Here is a 19714-nt window from a genome sequence, read left to right as displayed (position 1 = left end):
GGAGTATGTAGCATGGATATGAATCTAATGACGTTAGTTACCCTTTGTTACCGCCTTTACTGAAGTAGAAACCACACAACAACAGTGTCCTGGACAAATGCGGAAGTAGCTTCACGCACACTTCAACTAGAAAGAGATGCCGATCTCGCTTGTGTTTTACTCTACAGGTGAGTTGTTTTGATTTGTATCTTTACAGAAAACTTACGCTATTATAACGATCAACAAGATTAGTATTATGGGGCATATACATGCCAAACGCAAGGATGCGTCTGATCCATAGTCTGATCGCGTCTTTGCATTGACTTTGTAAGTAATCTACTGGAGTAAATCGTTGAACTCGCCATAAAATACATGATTTATGTTTCCGTCTGATTAATGGCCGTCAGCAGTTGGGTAGAAGACAACAAATCCCATCATCCCACGCTCCTTAGCGTCATCAACCACGCGATTGTTATTGTTTTGATAGTGCGCCCTCTAGTGGCAGGTCCTACAACCTGTACCTTTAATGTGTGTCTTTTCTTCTCCACCTGTTTTTTTCTGACCCTGCTGACCTATTGAGCATTTCATTGCCCTCTATAATTCCTTAACTTTGTAAATTCTAGTATTGCATTAGTATTACATCATTCTCATGGGCATTTAATAATTTTAGAGTTAAATCTCTTTTCAGCTAATTTTATCTGTGAAAGAAAACATGCTTAATAATTATGTTTATTTATTTTTTTGTTCACTTCCGACCTTCATGGACAACTATATACTTATTATAAATTATTAAATATAAAAATTATATTAAATATACATATTATAAAATATATATTAAACATCTAAATTGCAGTGTTTAAAGATTCAGAAAAAATACTTAAGACATAAGTCATTTGTGTTAAATATAATTCAGAAAATAATTTATTGTTAACAATTACTCTCAAAAATCTTGTCACAAATGGTCACAATAATAAAATAATTTAGTCTGTCCATAAAAATATTATCCAAACACACATATTTGTCTGAATTAGATAGAAAATAAATCTTTAAGAAAAGACAGAAGAGATGATCAAACTTGTCAGTCCCAGCAACACAGCAAGGCTTGCTCGAAACCTATAAATGGTCTAGATATCGCTCTAGCTATTGAGACACCGCACCACAGGGGAATAGGGGAACATGTTTGCTTGAGTAATTAACACTGGATAAAGCTATATTACAAAATTAGAGTTAAATCCATTTATAGAATGGGTTTTGTGTATCTCTTTTTATCACTTCATTAATCTGAAAATACTGTCAACAGAAGAAAAAAAATTCACAGTATTTTTAATTAAAAAAATTTAATAATATATGAACATTTAGAATACAGATAGGCAGTGTTAGGGAAAGTTACTTTTTAAAAAGTTAAAATAAATTAATAAATAAAAAGTTAAACCGTAACTAATTGCAGTTACTTAAATAACTAAAACCCAAAAGTTTTATTTTTGGCAACTGTAAAGGCCCTTTCACACAAAAAGTGAAATGAATATGTCTGTCTGTAGTACATGCCTCTGTACCTCACTACCAATTACTCTCCACATGGGGACAGGAGAGCTGTCAGTGAATATATCCCCGAAAAAGTAACTTAATTTCTTGTAAATTGAGAAGTATTGCATTATGTTACACATTCTGATTTCAGATTCTGCGTTAAAACTGAAATGTTTGGTCATAAGTTCTACTGAAGTGGAGATTTCTGACTTTCTGCAGGAGAAATAACATCCTTTACAGACATCTACTATCACTGAATTCAACTGCCTTTAACTGCGAACTGAGTGTTGTCCTTTACTATTTACTATTGTCCTTTTGCATACAGTGAAGCTGCTTCGACACAATCTGTATTGTTAAAAGCGTTATATAAATTAAGGTGGCTTGACTTGACTGTAATTGAAATCTATACAAGCAAATAGATAATACGCAATAAAATAAAAATGATATACTTATAATGTAATAATGTATATTGTGGATGTTGGGAAGCGAAATAGCAGAATGGTTCTAAAAATAATTTTGCCTGTAGTATCTTACCTAAAACATATTGCATTCAAAAGTAACATACAGTACAGTATGTGCCATCAATATGGAAAAACATTAGTCATTAAAATAAAGTACAAAAAATATCAACTTTTAAAAATATGAAAGAAAATTGACTATATATGTGTTTAAGTTTCAGATTTGTTTTAATTGTTGTAAGCATACTACTTTTAATAAATACATTATATTACACATCTCCACCATGGAGAAAGCATGACAGGTGTGATTCTTGTATAATGCCACTTTCAGCGCATCACTGGGAGAGTTACGCTGTAAACAATCTCCTGTAGCGACTTCAGTGTAAAATACGGTAACTTTAGAGACAAAGTTCAAATGAACATATCAGATGTCCTTCTCTCATGACTCCTATGAATATGCTACAACTCTGATGCTCCGTTCTCTATTGAAAACCCAACAATGCTGAGGCAAATGCAACCCATCAGTGACCCAGATAAGAGGGATTTACAGGGTGGGATTTTGAATTGTCTGCCCCCAGCCCCCTCTCCCAAACAAAATGAAATAGATACGCTATAACAAGGTGAATACAAATTCAAAAAGCAATCTGTTGTTTTTAAACACTTCTGAACTAAAGTACACCATAATAACACACGTCTGTTTCATTCTGGTTACACAAAAATATTATTGTGGCACCATGATACAGTAAATGCAAAACCTGAATCTCATTATCAGATCTGGCTTATAAGTACCAGCCTGTGCCAACATGTCTGTTTCATTCATACTGAGGTTTTTTCTAGCATCCGTTCTTTCCCAAAGTGATGCCTTTTCAATTATTGAAATAAAAGAAAAAAGTTCTTTTTTTAATAGAACAAAAAAAAAACAAAAAAAACTGTAAAAAACAGGAATATTGTGAAAATTGTTGTCTTTTGGATTGAAAAAAAGTAATTTATTCCTGTGAATTTATTTACACCAGTCATCAGTATCACATTATCCTGCTTATTATCAATATTTTGTGCAGCTTAACATTATAATGGAAATAATCTTTAAATAATTTTTTTTGGATTCTTTCATTAAAAAAAGTTCAAAATAACAGCATTTATCCTTTGTGACATTATAAATGTATTTCCTGCCACTTTGAATCAATTTAATGAATATATGGGTAATAAAAGTATTATCTTCCAAAAATAAAAACTAACTTACTGACTCAAAACTTTTGAAAGTAGAGTAATACTACAAGAGTCCTTTCAACTGAGGGATTCAACTTGAATTCCCTATAAGCACTGGCTGTATAACATACTGTTGGTCATTTTTCATAATAAATCAGGCATGTTGACGGCTGTATACATAACATACATGACTAATGTATGTCACAACACCCCTAAGTCCAGGCAACCTAAACCATTGCTAACTTGGTGTGCTACAACTTGAATTGAAACCATTCCTGCTATGGTTTTGAAATTCTTAAATGTCCCCAAGAAATGAAAAATAAGATCCGTATGATATATACTAAAGCATGTCATGTTACACTGACAGGACTTGACCACAGATTTATGGCTTTTAGATTTCCTCTGGTCATTCAGCTACATGGATCTTTTGACACTAATATTACACATACAGATTTCATCTGCATCCCTCACAATAATCTATGCTCTTTAAGCAAAACCTCTGATTAGATTCCCTGCTTCTCTCATGTTCCTCCTTACAAAAATGACCCCAATAATCTCACGCATGTCTAGCATTTCAGAATAATATCACCAGCTGTTTTCAGACTTGAAAAGACATCAAACCAGGAATCAAAAATCTGAATTCTCATTGTGAACTAATTAAGTTCTATTTCTCCAATATACTACAACAATTTTAGGTGAAACATCAGAGAAAAAGTACTGAAACATTTTAACAACTTTTTTTTGAAGTTGTTAATACAAGAATGATTACTAGTGTGTGCTTTACGAAAATACTATTTTAGTCTACTTTAAAATTTAAATATCTGAGTGAAAATTGTATCTGGTGTATGAAATAGCAACCATTCAGCAATAAATATGAGTTGTCATACAAGTATGTAATACGATAAATGCCTCTTCAGATTTGTAGTACACTTTTTCAATTCAATAACATGAATTAACACCACTGATACTTTTTCATTCTGAAGTATTCTCTAAGTTTAAATTTAAAATTTGAACATTCAATATCTTGTGTATTTGCCATTCTCTGGCAGAGTGGATCTTTTAGTCTATCCCCAAGTGTATTGATGGCTACCTGTGCCATCCTTCAGCGCTGATAGGTCCAGTCTTCCTCTGTGACAGAGGGAGGGGGCGCATGTTAACGCTCAGTACTCCCAGAACAATACAATACCTGTTGGACGGTAATAGAGAGAGAGAAAAAAACAGAACTTAAGCCTCAGCCATTACCCTGCAGAAATAGAGAGTCAAATCAGAAGAAGGAAGTGTGCCCTAAAGGCAGCTGATCAGCACCAAATTTTAGGCATGGAGTCAAAATATTTGCATCTTTCTAATATCATTTTATTGATTATTACTGTGCCACAGGTAAGAATAAAAATTTGTTTTTTCTTATGCATGTGGTATTTTACCATTTTGGGGACACTTGCTGGAAGAGTGTTTAAAGTGTAAGGGGATTCTTAATAAACAGTATGGTTAAAAAAAATTAAATACATAAAACAGATTATTTGTAATGCATAAAACAATAGTCCTTTTTATTATACTACTGTCATGTTTTGCTCTTGTACACACATTCAAGTCAAGGAAAAATAGCTCTGGATCTAAAATCTGTGCTGAGTGATGCTCAAATAAGCTTCCTTGGCCACTAATGGCACATAATACCATATGACAGAGTAATAGTCCTTGAAATAAGCAAAGAATGGATGCTTTCTAGCATGTTTTATATATATTAAAATTAATGTGTTGTATTTCTGTTCTTTATTTACAGATATGCAAAGCAAATGGTAGGAGATCTCTAATATTTGTCATATTTGGGTCATTCCATGGAATTGGTCCATTTTGTCTTTTATGTAAACTGTAAAAGATGCCTTAAACAAATACTAGACACAAACTTGTACTGTAATGGATATTGTTCTTATCACATCCCAAAAAAATTTGTTTGTTTGTTTGTTTTCTGTCCCTGCATGTGAAGATTATTTTTGGTCTGTTTACAATTAAATATGAAATAAAAGCTTAATTTGTAATATTGTGGTATATACATATAATGTTAGGTCCTGTATAAAAACGATCCTTTATCATCCTTTAAGGGCATCCTTTACAGTTTAAAGACTTGACAAGTTTTAAGTTAAAACGTTTAGTCAAATCTTTCAACAGGCTAAAACTCACTTTTTCAAAACTGACAAGGCGACCATTTTGAGGAATGACCCGGTTGTTTTCATCTTGTAGTATTAATTCATTGTAACAGGTATTATGATTATTATGCTATCCTAACCTCTTCTCCGTCTGCAGACATCACGTTATCTGTGTTCACCGTCACTTCCAAAAGTATGACGGTCCGTTGGAGCGGACATACCGGCGCGAGCTCATATAAAATCACCGCCACGCCGAAAAACTCACCGGAACCGTCGGTTTTCGCGCAGTTCAGCGGAAGCACGGTGATGGGCTCCGTTAACTCGTTATCCCCGAACACTGTGTACAGGATGCGGGTCGAAGCCATGGACAACGCGGTCAACGTGCTCAGCAGCGCCGAAACGGAGGAGACGACAGGTATTTGATGTACAAATGGTAACGATATAATGTAAAAATATGATTAATTCACACACACACACAGTATATATATATATATATATATATATATACAACACTTTTTAGCAACATACTTTAGGAAGGCCATTCTACAATCTATAAATGTATGCACTTATTTATATGTTTGAATTTGAAATTTTATTGTTGAGGATAACCCCTTGAGATGAAGCATCTCGTTTTCAAGGGGGTCCTCGAGACAACATAGAAATAATACAGCACATATACATTCATACACACAAAAGCTCTCCCTCATCCCACCTCATCCGCCCCTCATACATATAAATATGGAATGACAGTACAAGGATAGGACATATGTATCTTAAATATGTATACATTCGCACACCTAAACCCATAATCACATTTAAAGAAATAATAAAGAAGAAAAAAAAAAAAAAAACGTCAAAAATGAGGAAAACATTTACAGCAACAATTTGCTTGCAGGTAAACAAAAAGAGATGTTTTGAAGGAACACAGGGAAGTAATTGATCTTAGAGACCCTGGCAGACTATTCCATTCTGAAGGGGCTTTAAATTTAAATGCACGTCTACCACTCTCCTTGAGAATATTGGGCACAGTAAAGAAGAAATATTCAGTATGTCTTAATCTATAGCTGGGTCTATAGGGAATTAAGTATTCCTTTAGGTAAGAAGGATAATCATAATGCACACATTTAAAAATGACCTGATACCAGTGATACTGTCTTCTGGCCTTTAGTGACAATAATTTCAGTGAGTCATACATTTCACAGTGATGAGTGGTAAATGGGCATCTTAGCACAAATCTACATATATTATTGAAAATAACATTCAATACTTTCAAGTTTGTTTCTGAGGTGTTTTGATAGACAACATCCGCATAGTCTAGTATGGGAAATATTAACTGCGACACAATTCGTAACCTAATCCTTTGAGTAAAACAGTTAATAGAGCGAAACAATATTCGCAAGTTACAATTAATCTTTTTTACAACAGAATTGATATGACATCTAAAAGAGAGTTGTGAGTCAAGCCATATGCCAAAATATTTAAGTTCATCAACTTGTAATAGTTGAGTATCGTCTAAAAATCTGAGTGACAAATTGTTAGCTTGATTCTGTGTAGCTGATCTGGTGGGGAAGAGTATACTATATGACTTTTTTTTTATTCAATAAGAGATGGTTAAATTGGAACCAAAGTTGAATAGTATTAAAGTTAGTTTGCAGTGAGGATTGAATCTTAGAAACAGACTTATTGGATGTATAAATCACTGTGTCATCTGCATATAGATGAATACAACAGTCTGAGCAAGTTAGAGGAAGGTCATTAATAAACAAAGAAAATAAGAGAGGCCCTAATGAGGAGCCTTGGGGAACACCTTTCTCCATTATTAAGGACTGCGATACACATCCATTAACATAAACACGCTGACTTCTACAATGGAGATAAGAATTAAACCAAAGAAGAGAGTGTCTAGACAGGCCTATTGCATATAATTTGTCAAGAAGCAAATAGTGATCGACCATATCAAAAGCCTTAGTTAGATCTATGAATATTGCACCGGTTGACATATTATTATCTAGAGAAGATGAAACATCGTTGGTAAATTTTAGAAGAGCAGTAGTTGTAGAAAAGTTTGGTCTGAAACCAGATTGATTTGGTGACAAAATAGAGAATTCATTAATATATTTAAATAATTGTTTGAATACTAGTTTTTCAAACACTTTTGCTATACTACTGATGATAGAGATAGGTCTATAGTTATTGAGATCAAGTGCATCACCACCCTTATGTATTGGTGTAACTCTGGCAGATTTCCACATTAATGGAACCACAGAAGTGGATAAGGATAAATTAAATAAATCTGATAGGGGAAATGCCAATACATGAGACGCAAGCTTGATAAACTTGATCTCCAGACCGTCAGGATCAGTACCATTACCTAACTTTAGTTCGGAGATTGCCTGTTGAACGTCAGTAGGATTTATAGTAGCAAATGAAAAGGAACTGTTAGGCTCATCTACCAAACTAGAGAAGGAAGAATAAGAAAATTGTGAGCTACAAATAGAGGAGAAATGTTGGTTGAAGGCATTGGTAACCGCGGAAGGATCACTGATAACCTCATCATTAACTATAATTTTGGTAGGAGTGGTTTTAGTGGACTTGTTTAATAATGCATTAAGACTTTTCCAGAACTTCTTAGGATTATTTAAACTATTAGACAAGGAGTTTTTGTAGTAATTTGATTTAGCATTTCTAGTTTTTGTCGTACACGCATTTCTTAATTGTTTATATACTGCCCCATCTACTGGATCCTTTGACCGGCGGTACTTGTCCCATGCCTTATCTCTTTGTTTAAAAAGATTTAATAAGTCTGCATCAATCCATGGTAAGTGTCGGCCCTTAACCTTTATTGATATCCAAGGAGCATGTTTATCAATTACTTTAAGAACTTCCGTATAAAGAAAATTCCAAGCATCCTCAACAAATGGAATAAGATTAAACCTATTCCAATTTATATCTAATAAATCTTGGATAAAAACATCTGTGTTAAAATATTTGCTCTGTCTTACCCTGATCACTTTGGGTGGTAAACGAAGTAATTTAATTTTCCACACACAGAAAACCATTGAATGATCACTGAAGCAATCTGAAAGAACACCAGAATCAGTAATTCTATTAGAGTGGGTGACCAAAATCCAATCCAACAAAGATTTGGATCTATGGTCAACCCGAGTTGGTTCACTAATTAGTTGGGTCAGATTTAAACTTTCAATATAATTCCTATCATTTATAGATGACCGTTCTAACCAGTTAATATTGAAATCGCCTAGAATAATCATCTCGTTTGAGCTACCCACAGATTTAATAGTATTACCTATGCACTGTATTGACTCTGAAGGGGAGTTTGGGGGTCTGTAGATATTCCCTATAATCAACTGTTTGTTTACATGAAAACTAATTTTAACGAAAAGACATTCAAAGTATACAGGATTTTCCTTAGGGGATATTAACTCAGATAATAAAGTTGAAGAGACATAAGTGGCTACGCCTCCTCCACGAGTGCTCCTATCAGCTCTATACAGAACATAACCATCCAGTTTAATTTCCTCATCTAATATATTATTATTCAACCAGGTCTCAGACAGTGTGATAACATTAGGTTTATTATAGACAAGCCAGGCCCTTAAAAGATCAATTTTATGTGACAGACTTCTTATGTTCAGGTGGACAACAAATAAGCCTTTACCCATGTTAACTATTCAGAGCATGAAAGAACAGGTTGACTGGGGTGGGGTTGGAAGAGCAACATACACATAACCACGCATAACATACACACACACACTCACACACACACGCACGCGCTCTAGCGCACGCGAGTACAATCATAGACCAAATAGGCCAAAACATAACAGAATACAGATGCAGTCTGCTAAGTTTTTTACTTGAATTACATGAGGTGAGGAAAAAAAAAAAAAAAATAAATAATATTAGATAACTTTTTCCTTCACAAACAATCATCTGAGTCAAACTGACTTCCAGACATTGATGGTAGGCTATATATGAATACATTGACCGATCTCATAAAGAATAAAATAAGATATGATAACAAAATATAACAAAATTGAACTAATCGGCCTGAGAGATAGATGACTCACTTCAATAAATGTGAGCCTTTCATGCCACAAATGACAACAGCAACAGAGTCAACTCAAATAATATTTTACCTGGGTTAAACGAAACAATCAGTCATTCTGAGATTGAGCCTCGAAATCCCGAAGAAAGGACTCAGCATCTCCAGGACTTTTAAACAGGATTACTTTGCCCGCTGCAGTAATCCTCAGTGTGGCAGGATATTGGAGAGAATATTCCATCTTCAGTTCTCGGAATTTCTTCTTGATAGCATCAAATTGACGACGTTTTTGAGCAATGCCGGCACTGAAATCAGGGAAGATGTGGACGCGGTTGCCTTTGTACTTTAGTTCCTTCTTCTCACGCGAAAGGCGTAATATTAATTGTTTATCCTGGAGGCTAAGAAATTTCACGAGGATTGGCCTTGGCCCAACTTTCAGCTTATTCGTTTGTAGCGTGGTGGGAAAACGGTGGGCTCTCTCGATAACTGGGGGAACCATAAAGTTCTCTTTCCCCAGAAGTAACTGAATAAGCTCTCTCATGAAGCCAATGATGTCCTGACCCTCCGATTTTTCCGGAACATGCACAAAACGCAAGTTATATGCTCTACTGCGATTCTCTGCATCCTCGACTTTATCACGCAGGTAAGAGTTTTCAGTTAATAATGTTTTCACATACTTTTGAAGTTCCGTTACGTTGTCTTCATTTGTGCTTACTCTTTGTTCAAGTTCAGACACATGATCACCAAGTGTGGACAGTGAGCCTTGTATTGTTTGTAAGCCCGATTGGATATTATCCATTTTCGCGTCAAAGTGAGAGAACATATCAATTTTCAGTTGCTGTATAGCGTCCCAGATTGATTGATTTGAAATCAGTGTTTGATCCATGATGAACTCAAGACACGCAGATCACAGGTTTGAGTAATGGAAGTGCAACAGACAAAGTTTCTTTGCAACAAGCAGAGGTTCAGCTCGAGGTTCAACTCGTATTCAGTTAGCAGGATTATGTTTAAGGACATGAAAGGCCACAATGGTATAATTTAGCAGACTACACCTGACACGCGTGTTGCTCACTCCGCCATTTCCGCCATATGTGTTTATACATTGTGAATTATTATAATTATTATAAATCAGTGCTTTTATCTACCATCATTACAAAATGAATAATTGATTCATATGTTTATAGAAACGTAGCTATTGGTTATTTATTCATTGTAATTTCATTTATTATTATCATGTTGTTGTATTGTGTGCCATCAGCTCCCGAGGTGCCCTTCATACACCAGGCCTACTCCAAACACAGTGACAGCATCACAGTTGAGTTCAGTGTGGTGTCTGGAGCCACCAGCTACATCATCCGGGCAGAGAACGACGATGGGTTCTTCTCTGAAAGCCTGGTGAACACTTCTCCTGGGACAGTGGTCGGTCTGCTGCCTTACACCCAATACACCCTCAGCGTGATGTCCGTCAACACTGGGGGAAGGAGTCAGCCTTCTCTACCTTTGAATGCTAGGACAGGTAAAATGACTTCCATTAAAAAAAAAAAACCTGCTTGATTTAAACATGCCTTTTGCTTAATACCTTGTCTATTTTATATTTCTTCCTTCTTCTTCTTCTTCTTCTTCTTTTTTTAAAGGGTAATATCCCTGCTGTTTGTGACAGAAAAAAATGCTTTACCATGGTTTAGGTGGTCTTTAACTGGTTACCTGCCCAACTAGATTTTCTGCCATCCTGAGCAATGAAAATGACAAACATATAAACCTCTATAAAACCATCAAACATAGATAAGATTAGCATGGTGGCCTATTCAAACTCATACATTTGTAAAATTGTATATGTTAGCTCAATACATATAATTCTAAACAAATAATCTGTGGTTATTAATCAGTTTCAGTTCAAAAACAGTTTACTACCATACTTTACTATGGATTATGGAAAGCATAGTACTCAAATCCATCAAGATCAAATAAAAGTGTACCTTAGTCTTCCAACCAATACAGACATTTTCATAAAAATCTCATTTTATAAAGATAACACAACATAGAATGAAAGGAAACTTGAGCACTATTCCCTGTTTGTTTGAAAATGAGTTGGTATTTGTTACCTGTAACAAGAACACAGTATTGTTTACTCCAGCTATTGTGTAGAGTTGGTACTTCTGGCTCTACTGACTGTTGATGGTAACTGCACCTTTAGCTGGACTTCATACCCAAAACTCAATGAAAAGATAAAACCATGAGAACTAGGCTGTTGCTTCTCCCCAAGGCACGACTTTGACGTAACAAAAGAGGGACGGGTTTCATAAAGTTTCATTTATAACAACAGAACTTACACTCTATCTCTCATTTCACCCAACAGACACGCTGCAGGTTGTTGATTCCATCTCAAGATCCTATATCTGTTCCTATCAGACATTTATTCTAGTATGATGATATTTTTAATAGGTTAATAGGGAAAGTCCACCCTAAAATTAAAATGCCATCAATATTTATTTACTCATTGTCATGTCATTCTAAAGATGCATGATGATGTTATTTATGCTTTGGAACACAAAATAAGACATTTTCAAGAATGCTGGTAACCAAATGGTTCCCAAATTGACTTCTACAGACAAAAAATATAGATACTGTATGGGAGTCAATGGGACCTAAAATTTTTGGTTACCAACATTCTTCAGAATATCTTATTTTGTGTTCCTCAGAAGAAAGAAACTCATACAGGTTTGAAATGAAATTAGGTTGCATACACGATTACAGAATTTTCATATTTGGGTGGACTATCCATTTAAACATTTTATTTGTCAGCTGTAATGATCAAAACTCACCACTAGGTACAGTAACTTTTACTGCTGTTTTGTCAACGTTTTATTCCCTCTGTCTTTCATTATGCTAATAAAACTAAGTTATTAAGTTTTTTTCTCTCTCTTTGTTTGCAGTGCTGGTAGCCCCAGACCTGTTTTCCAGTTCCCCCAGCAGTGGCATGATTGTGATAGAGTGGAATCCACTGGACCACGCTGTGCTGTACAGCCTGGTTATGACCATGGAGGGCTCAGACATGCGGGTCAGACTCAACACGTCTGAGACCAATCTGAACTTCACCAACCTTCAGCCTGGCACCACCTACAGCATCAAGGCCAATGCCTGGGATCCAGATGGTAACCAAGGAGATGAAATCACCATCTACCAAATCACACGTGAGGGCTTACTTGTTTCTAATACTTTGAATGTGTTCACACAATACATTTCCCAATAAACTGCTTGGCTCTTTTAATTGAAAGAGACGGGGTCCAGTGTCCCACATCCAACATGTCCAACATTACAAATTCTTTCATTCCGTGAAGGGTTTTGCCTGACTCTATGTACTAGATAATCTGTTTAGAATTTGATAAATTGTAATTAAAACTATTAATCAAACTTTAAAGAGAATGAAAATTCTGTTATCATTTTCTTTCTTTACGAATCTGAATGACTTCGTAAAAGAAGATATTTTGAAGAATTTTACACAGTAATTTTTATTTATTTTTTGTCCAAACTATGGAAGCCAGTTGAACCCAAAATGTCTTCTTTCAAAATATCAGCTTTTGTGATCCACAGAAGAATGCAAGTCCTAAAACATTTTGCCACATGTCCGCCGATGGCTGGTGACTAAGATTAATCATCCATAAATATTTGTACCATCCATGAAACTTTATATGCATTGTTTCATTAAAAATATGCAGGTGCATGTTGCATTTGCAAATGCACTGAAACTCACAGTACTTGAAGAGATGAAGTTCATGTAGCAGCATTTACTGCTAACTGCTCCGAGACAATGTTATCATGAGCAACTTGGGTGAAAATCTCATAGCACTTCACTATGAAACACACACTACTAGATTATCTAATCATAATATAACAATGCAGTCTTTTGATAATCTTAATAAACCATATTGCATTCTCAGGCATTGTTAGAATAAGTAAAAAAAAGTTCCAGGCCAACTGGCGAGTAGCATTGTTTCATATACTCACATGTGCAGCTTGCTGAGTGTTCATTATAGGCCCTGAATACAGGTTTGGAACGAGGGGTGGTATATGATGACCGAATTTAAATTCCTCTCTCTTTCTGTCCCACTGTCCTCCACAGGTCCTCCTGTCCCGGGAGATGTGCAGGTTCAGTTGACGCTGGGTCGCTCTATCGATCTGGCGGTGTATTGGCAGATAGTCCGTGGTGCCGATGTGTACACTGCTGTGAGCTCAACGGGCCAAAACTGCAGCTCCAACCTAGACACCTTCTGCGTAATCAGTCCCCTCAGCTGCAGCCAGAACCACTCCATCACCGTCACAGCACAGAACGAGGCCGGCCCCAGTGACCCTTCATCTCCACAGGACCTTCTCACCTGTAGATTTTACTCACACACACACACACACACACACACACACACACACACACACACACACAAACAAACACAAACAAACACATATTCGCATAAATAAAGAGTTATGCAGTTCTTTGTTGTCTTCTTTGAATCATTTTCAGTCCCATGTCCTCCTGAGCTGGTGTGGATTGAGGAGCCGACCACAGGGAACTGTTCCGTCACATGGAATAAGGTTCAGTGGGTGGATCACTATATCGCCTATGTGAAGAGAGATGACGGCTTAGAGGAACAATGCAACACCACTGGCACGACCTGCTACTTCCAGTGCATATGTGGATACTCGTACCTCTCAACTGTGTTCGCTTACAACCTGGCTGGAACCAGTCCACCGGGTCAAATAGTCAACTATACTACAAGTCTGTATTTCATGCACATAGATTTACATTTATTTACATTTACATTTATATTTATTAACAGATGCAGTTTTGCACAAGAATATTTGGTAGGAAATCTGATATGCATCTCTTTCTGTCCTCAGTCCCTTGCTGTCCAGACAATTTGTCAGTGTCTTTGATTTCCACCGAGACTTTAGAGATCTCATGGTCTTCAGTTCGAGGAGCTGAGTTATACGAGACGATCGCTGCAGATGGTAGCGAATGGATCCACTGCAACGACACAGCTCCTGTGTGCGCGCTCTCTGATCTCACCTGTGACAGTCTGTATAGCGTGGTGGTGCGGCCCTGCAGTGAGACACAAGGATGCAACAAAACCTGTAGTGCACATACACGCCGGACAGGTACACACAGAAATGCTCATTTGCATTTGAACCCACAAAACACTTCTGGGCAATATGCCACATATAAAAAGTACCTTGATGGTACCATGTATTTTTTGTATAGTTACAATCATTTTGACGCATACAATGTATTTTTGGCTATTGCTACAAATATAGTCGTGCTACTTAAGACTCCATGGTCATGGTATCAGTTTTTATGAAACTGAGCTTATTCCTCTTTCTCTCAGCTCCCTGTGCCCCTGTGATCCTCAATGTGACTCAGGTGAACTCTTCCACGGTGGAGGTGTTCTGGATGGCTACAAACACAGAGGCTAACTACACTGTAATCGCTATGGGTCTCTCTCAATTGCTCACCTGCTCATCCAGCAGCACTTCCTGCTACATCAGTGTGTCCTGTGGATCAACATATGATGTCAGCGCCTATGCCACAACCACAGCAGGACAGAGTCTCCCCAGCTACTCCATACCCCTGGAAACAGGTGCAGTGACATAGATAGAAAACATCCGGAAATAGATCATTAATGGTTGACAAAGGTCAAGCGATATATAAATGTCCCCTTTCTCTCTCCAGGACCCTGTTGTCCAGAAACTCTGAGTGTCGACCAGGTGACCCAGTCTATGACAAACATCACTTGGTCGGCTGCCACAGGTGCGCGGTCTTATATCACCTCTTTGACATCCCCCAGAGGTCACGCCAGATGTCACACCATGGACACTCACTGCCTGCTGGGATGCATCACATGTGGCACCAGCTACAATGTTTCGCTGGAGGCCTTCAGTATTACTGGACATAAATCAGAGTGCAGTTACCATGGTTTTTCTGCAAGTGAGTAAAGTAGCTTTTTTTTTTTTTTTTTACATATTTAACCATATAACTGGTTACCAGTCATTTACACGAGCATGTGCTTCTATCTAGATGACTAATAAAAATTTTGGTCACACTTTATTTTAGGGTCCAATTCTCACTATTAACTAAACATTAACTATGACTTTTTCCTCAATTAACTCCTTATTTGCTGCTTATTAATAGTTTATAAGGTAGTTGTTAAGTTTAGGGTATTGGGTAGGATTATGGATGTCATGCATTATATGTACTTTATAAGCACTAATAAACAGCTAATATGTTAATAATAGACTTGCTAATAAGCAACTAGTTATTAGTGTGAATTGGACCCTATACTAAAGTGTTACCAAAATTTTTTTTTTAAATATATATTCCCCATAAAAATAGTTTTAAATTCACATAAGAAAACTAATACGAAAATAAATAATAAGGAATAAAAAATAAAAAAATGAAATTAATTAAAAAACTTTTGACTGGTAAATAGTCATTTATTCTAGTAGATGATTTTTATTCAACTGGTGTCCTTTTATCGATTTATATTTTAAGCTTGTGTTCTATCTTTAATATAGTAATAATAATAGTTATTAGTTACATTTATTATTCATTTATTTATTAGTTACATTTATTATTCTAATTTATAGGAATATTATTAATACTTGTAGCTTTAAAGGTAGCTTCTCAATGTAACTTAAGAAAACAAAGACAAAAACAATATTAGAGAGTAAAAAGAATGAAGAATAACATTAAAAATAAAAAGTGAAATGATTAATAATAATAAAAAAAATCAAAACAGTCAAGTAAAGGTTTTCATTAAAACAACATCATATGATTGAGAAATGAAAAATGAATGCATATGACAGTGTGACATTTTGTTTATCTGATGTCTAATTAAAAATATATTTAAAATGAATGAAAATAAATGAGTTTGAAATAAAGAAACAAGCAAAATGTCTGTGTAAATCAGCTGTAAAACCAGTTTTTGCATAGATTCAATATAACCATACTTAGCAAGGGTTTTAAGAATGATTTATGCAAAGATTTGAATAAATCAATGAAAAATGGACTCTTTCACCATTCTATCTGATTTTCTTCATCTCTAACCTCTTTCAGGTGCGTGTTGTCCGTCCAGCGTCAGACTCTACCGGATGGATAACAACACTCTTCGGGTGTACTGGCGCTCTTCTCCCGGCCTGTACAACTACACAGCTGACCTGCACGGTACCAGATCTAACTACTCCTGCAGTGCCACAAACGGGGCTCATGGATGTGACATCTCTGAGATCCTGTGTGGGGAAGTGTACACCGTCGTGGTCGCTCCCTTAACACAAGAGGGTTCAAAGGTCACATACTGCCCCAGAAGACTCTACTCGGGTACAAAATTATGTTATAATTATAAATAAAACAAGAATAAAAATATGAATAAAACATCACATTTTAATTTTGTAAAATGACGTTTCTTAATTTTTTCAGTCTCCTGTTCTGGAAACACTGTGGGAATGGGTGTGTATTCTTATTGAAACTTATCTTCAATCATATAATTTTAAATGTTTATAATATATATATATATATATATATATATATAATATTATATAGTATTATTTAAAAAAATATACACGTCAAAAAATAGACATTTAGAAATGAAAAGCTCTTCCAATTTCATTCCCTGTGACTCTATATAACTGATTTTCTGTGTGTCTACAGTGATCTATCGAGGCCGGAGGAGTGTGGACTAAAAACCTTTTTGTGAGTGATTTCACTTAAATTGTGACTGAATGTTTACATTTACTGTCATCACTCACAAAAACGGAGTCTCATGGGACAGATTTACCAAGAGCACCCGAAACTGGAGGCCTTTGTTCAACTTTTTATTTGCATATTTTATTATTATTATTATTATTACTATTATTTATGTATGGGTAATATTGTATTCAGCGCTTTAAGAAGCTGCTTTCAAAGGCACTTTATAAAATAAAGTTTATTATTATTATTATTATTATTATTATTATTATTATTATTATTATTATTATTTGTGTCCACCATAAGATAAAATGTACCATGTCAACATGTGCACATCTTTATTGCTATACAGCCTGTGACAATAAAATATGACACTTGTGCATCTCAGTCAAAATCTATTCAGATATGATAAATGATAAAGTGTCTTTTTACTTGTCTTAAATCTTTTAGGAATAATAATAAAAAAAAATCGTAGAAAACCTGTCTAAAAAAACAAACAAAATAACATTTTAAAAGAAATCCTACTTAAGACATTATTTTCATTACAATTAAACACTTCCCCTATGCAAGATTTTACACCAGTCTGTGTGTGTGTGTTTGTTTGTGTGTGTGTTTGTTTGTGTGTGTGATGAGATGATGTGGGGGAAAAAAGACAAAACTATAATGAGAATGTTGCAGGATCTTGTCTTTGACATGACATAAATGTAAAGGCCATATACATTTCAGTGTATATATGATTAAAGTTGGACCGCCCACAAATGTCCGGTTCTCATGTCTTTTTGTCTTCTGTTGCAGGGCACAGATGAAAGAAGATGGAGCTCAGATATCACCGACTGAGCATTCTCTTCTCACCACATTTATATACTGTTTGCCAGCAAAACCTATAACAATGGGCTCAATGAAAATGTATGTGTATCACTAAGATCTTTTAAACATGTATTTTTCAATCAAATTGTTAACCATTCCTAAATGTATGCTATTTTATACATGCATGTCCTTTGTATTATGAAGTTATACTGTAATTTTCTGATATTCAAAGCATGTTATGAAGCCCAAATGCTTATTTACATGTCCAAAAAAGATGAAGTAATATCACCATGTCACAAGAAGAATGACTCTGTTAATGTAGTGTAATGATTCGAACAACATTAGAAGCATTGGTAGGAATTCCCCTAAGCAGCAAGCCTCCAAAGGGACTGGACCAGTGTGCTTTTTACTGGGTGGACCTCTGGATGGGAAATTTGAACATGCAGCACAAGTGTTATGTTCAGTGTCCGCCCCAGGTCATACGTGTCCTTTGGATGATATATTACATTGAATTTGCAAAATATGTATGTTTACTAATGACCAACAGCCTGAGAACCTCAATACAATAGCAGCCTTTAGTAGTCTTAATAAACAGCATGAAGCATTACATACGGAGAATGTATTTTTTTTTTTATTAACTTTTTAGATTTCTTAAATATTTTGGGACATATTTTTCACACTATTTGCTATTTATATATTTATTTTATGCACACGTTTTAGGGCTGCTAAAGTTAACACATTGATTATTTAGACTGACTAAATGTTTAACTCTATTAATTAAATATATAATACAGTACTGTTCCATTTCTAATAACTGGTGTAAATAGTGAGAACTTTGCAAAAGTTTTCCATCTCAAATGCAGTAATGTCACCAAAGCCACACATGTATCAGTTGATAATAGAAACGTTCTCTTTCTCTACCTTTTCATGAAGATCTGCACACAACTCACGTCTCATATGCATATTTTTCTATCCGACTAATGGCACATGTATTGATAAATGAAACCCAGATGGGGAAACATTATCATTTCAAGCTGCAAAATACCTCAAAGACATGACACGACACACAAAAGATAAAAATCCACGTCCAGAACATAGATTCCCTGAGCTGTGTTATCATCATGAAAACCAACACACCAGAAGATATTATGTTCTCTCACATGACACCATATTTAGTGGCACTTGCTAAGATAAGCATCACTGTTATCAATACTGGATTTCAACACACCCTGAACCATAAATATTAAACTTCAGTAACTTATCTTGCACCGTTTGTGCTATGGGTGTGAGCAATACCTCAAATCAGATGAGAACCTTCCACAGATTTACACTGAAAACCAGAGACATGAAGACAACTAGCAACCACCCAGAAAACAAAGATACCACATAACATAAAACCAGCAGGAACATGATGTTGTTGTGGCCATTGTCTCTTGTCCATCAAGTTGTCTTTTTTTTTTTACAATTATAAGTCTAACCACAACTACTCTAAAAGTCACGTATTGAGGCATCATTCGTGTCCACATGTAGCACAAACATTAAAGTTTAATACTTAACTATAATAGTAAACTAGCCAAATGTCAGTGTAAGTGTCGGCAAAATGCATAAAATAACAATAATATTACTGACAGATGCACTGATATGACAAGAGAGATACCGTACCTACAGCATGCAGGTAAAACGTGAGACCCGTCATTGTCTTGCATGAACATAAGGTGTCTAAAACTTCTGAGAGAAAAGATGAGCCTCAAAAACACGTGCCATACAAAGACATGTTCCTGGATCAACATTATTGTCCAACCAAAAA

At 35.5% G+C, this 19714-nt stretch overlaps 1 protein-coding gene across 1 annotated transcript; it reads left to right on the top strand.

The window, feature by feature from the left end:
• The first annotated feature begins 4947 nt into the window (after window positions 1-4947).
• On the top strand, window positions 4948-18514 carry LOC113045370 (fibronectin type III domain-containing protein 7-like). The gene is made up of 13 exons (XM_026205720.1): window positions 4948-4960; window positions 5466-5723; window positions 10630-10887; window positions 12305-12562; window positions 13492-13746; window positions 13885-14139; window positions 14262-14519; window positions 14747-14998; window positions 15091-15345; window positions 16474-16734; window positions 16834-16863; window positions 17065-17106; window positions 17896-18514. Exons 2-12 carry the CDS (start codon window positions 5504-5506, stop codon window positions 17094-17096), a joined length of 2334 nt encoding a protein of 777 aa, XP_026061505.1. The 5' UTR covers window positions 4948-4960; window positions 5466-5503; the 3' UTR covers window positions 17097-17106; window positions 17896-18514.
• Window positions 18515-19714: the final 1200 nt, after the last annotated feature.

This window comes from Carassius auratus, chromosome 27 (genome assembly GCF_003368295.1).
Source record: "Carassius auratus strain Wakin chromosome 27, ASM336829v1, whole genome shotgun sequence".
NCBI classification, from domain to species: Eukaryota; Metazoa; Chordata; class Actinopteri; order Cypriniformes; family Cyprinidae; genus Carassius; species Carassius auratus.
This window is presented reverse-complemented; position numbering and strand designations above follow the sequence as displayed.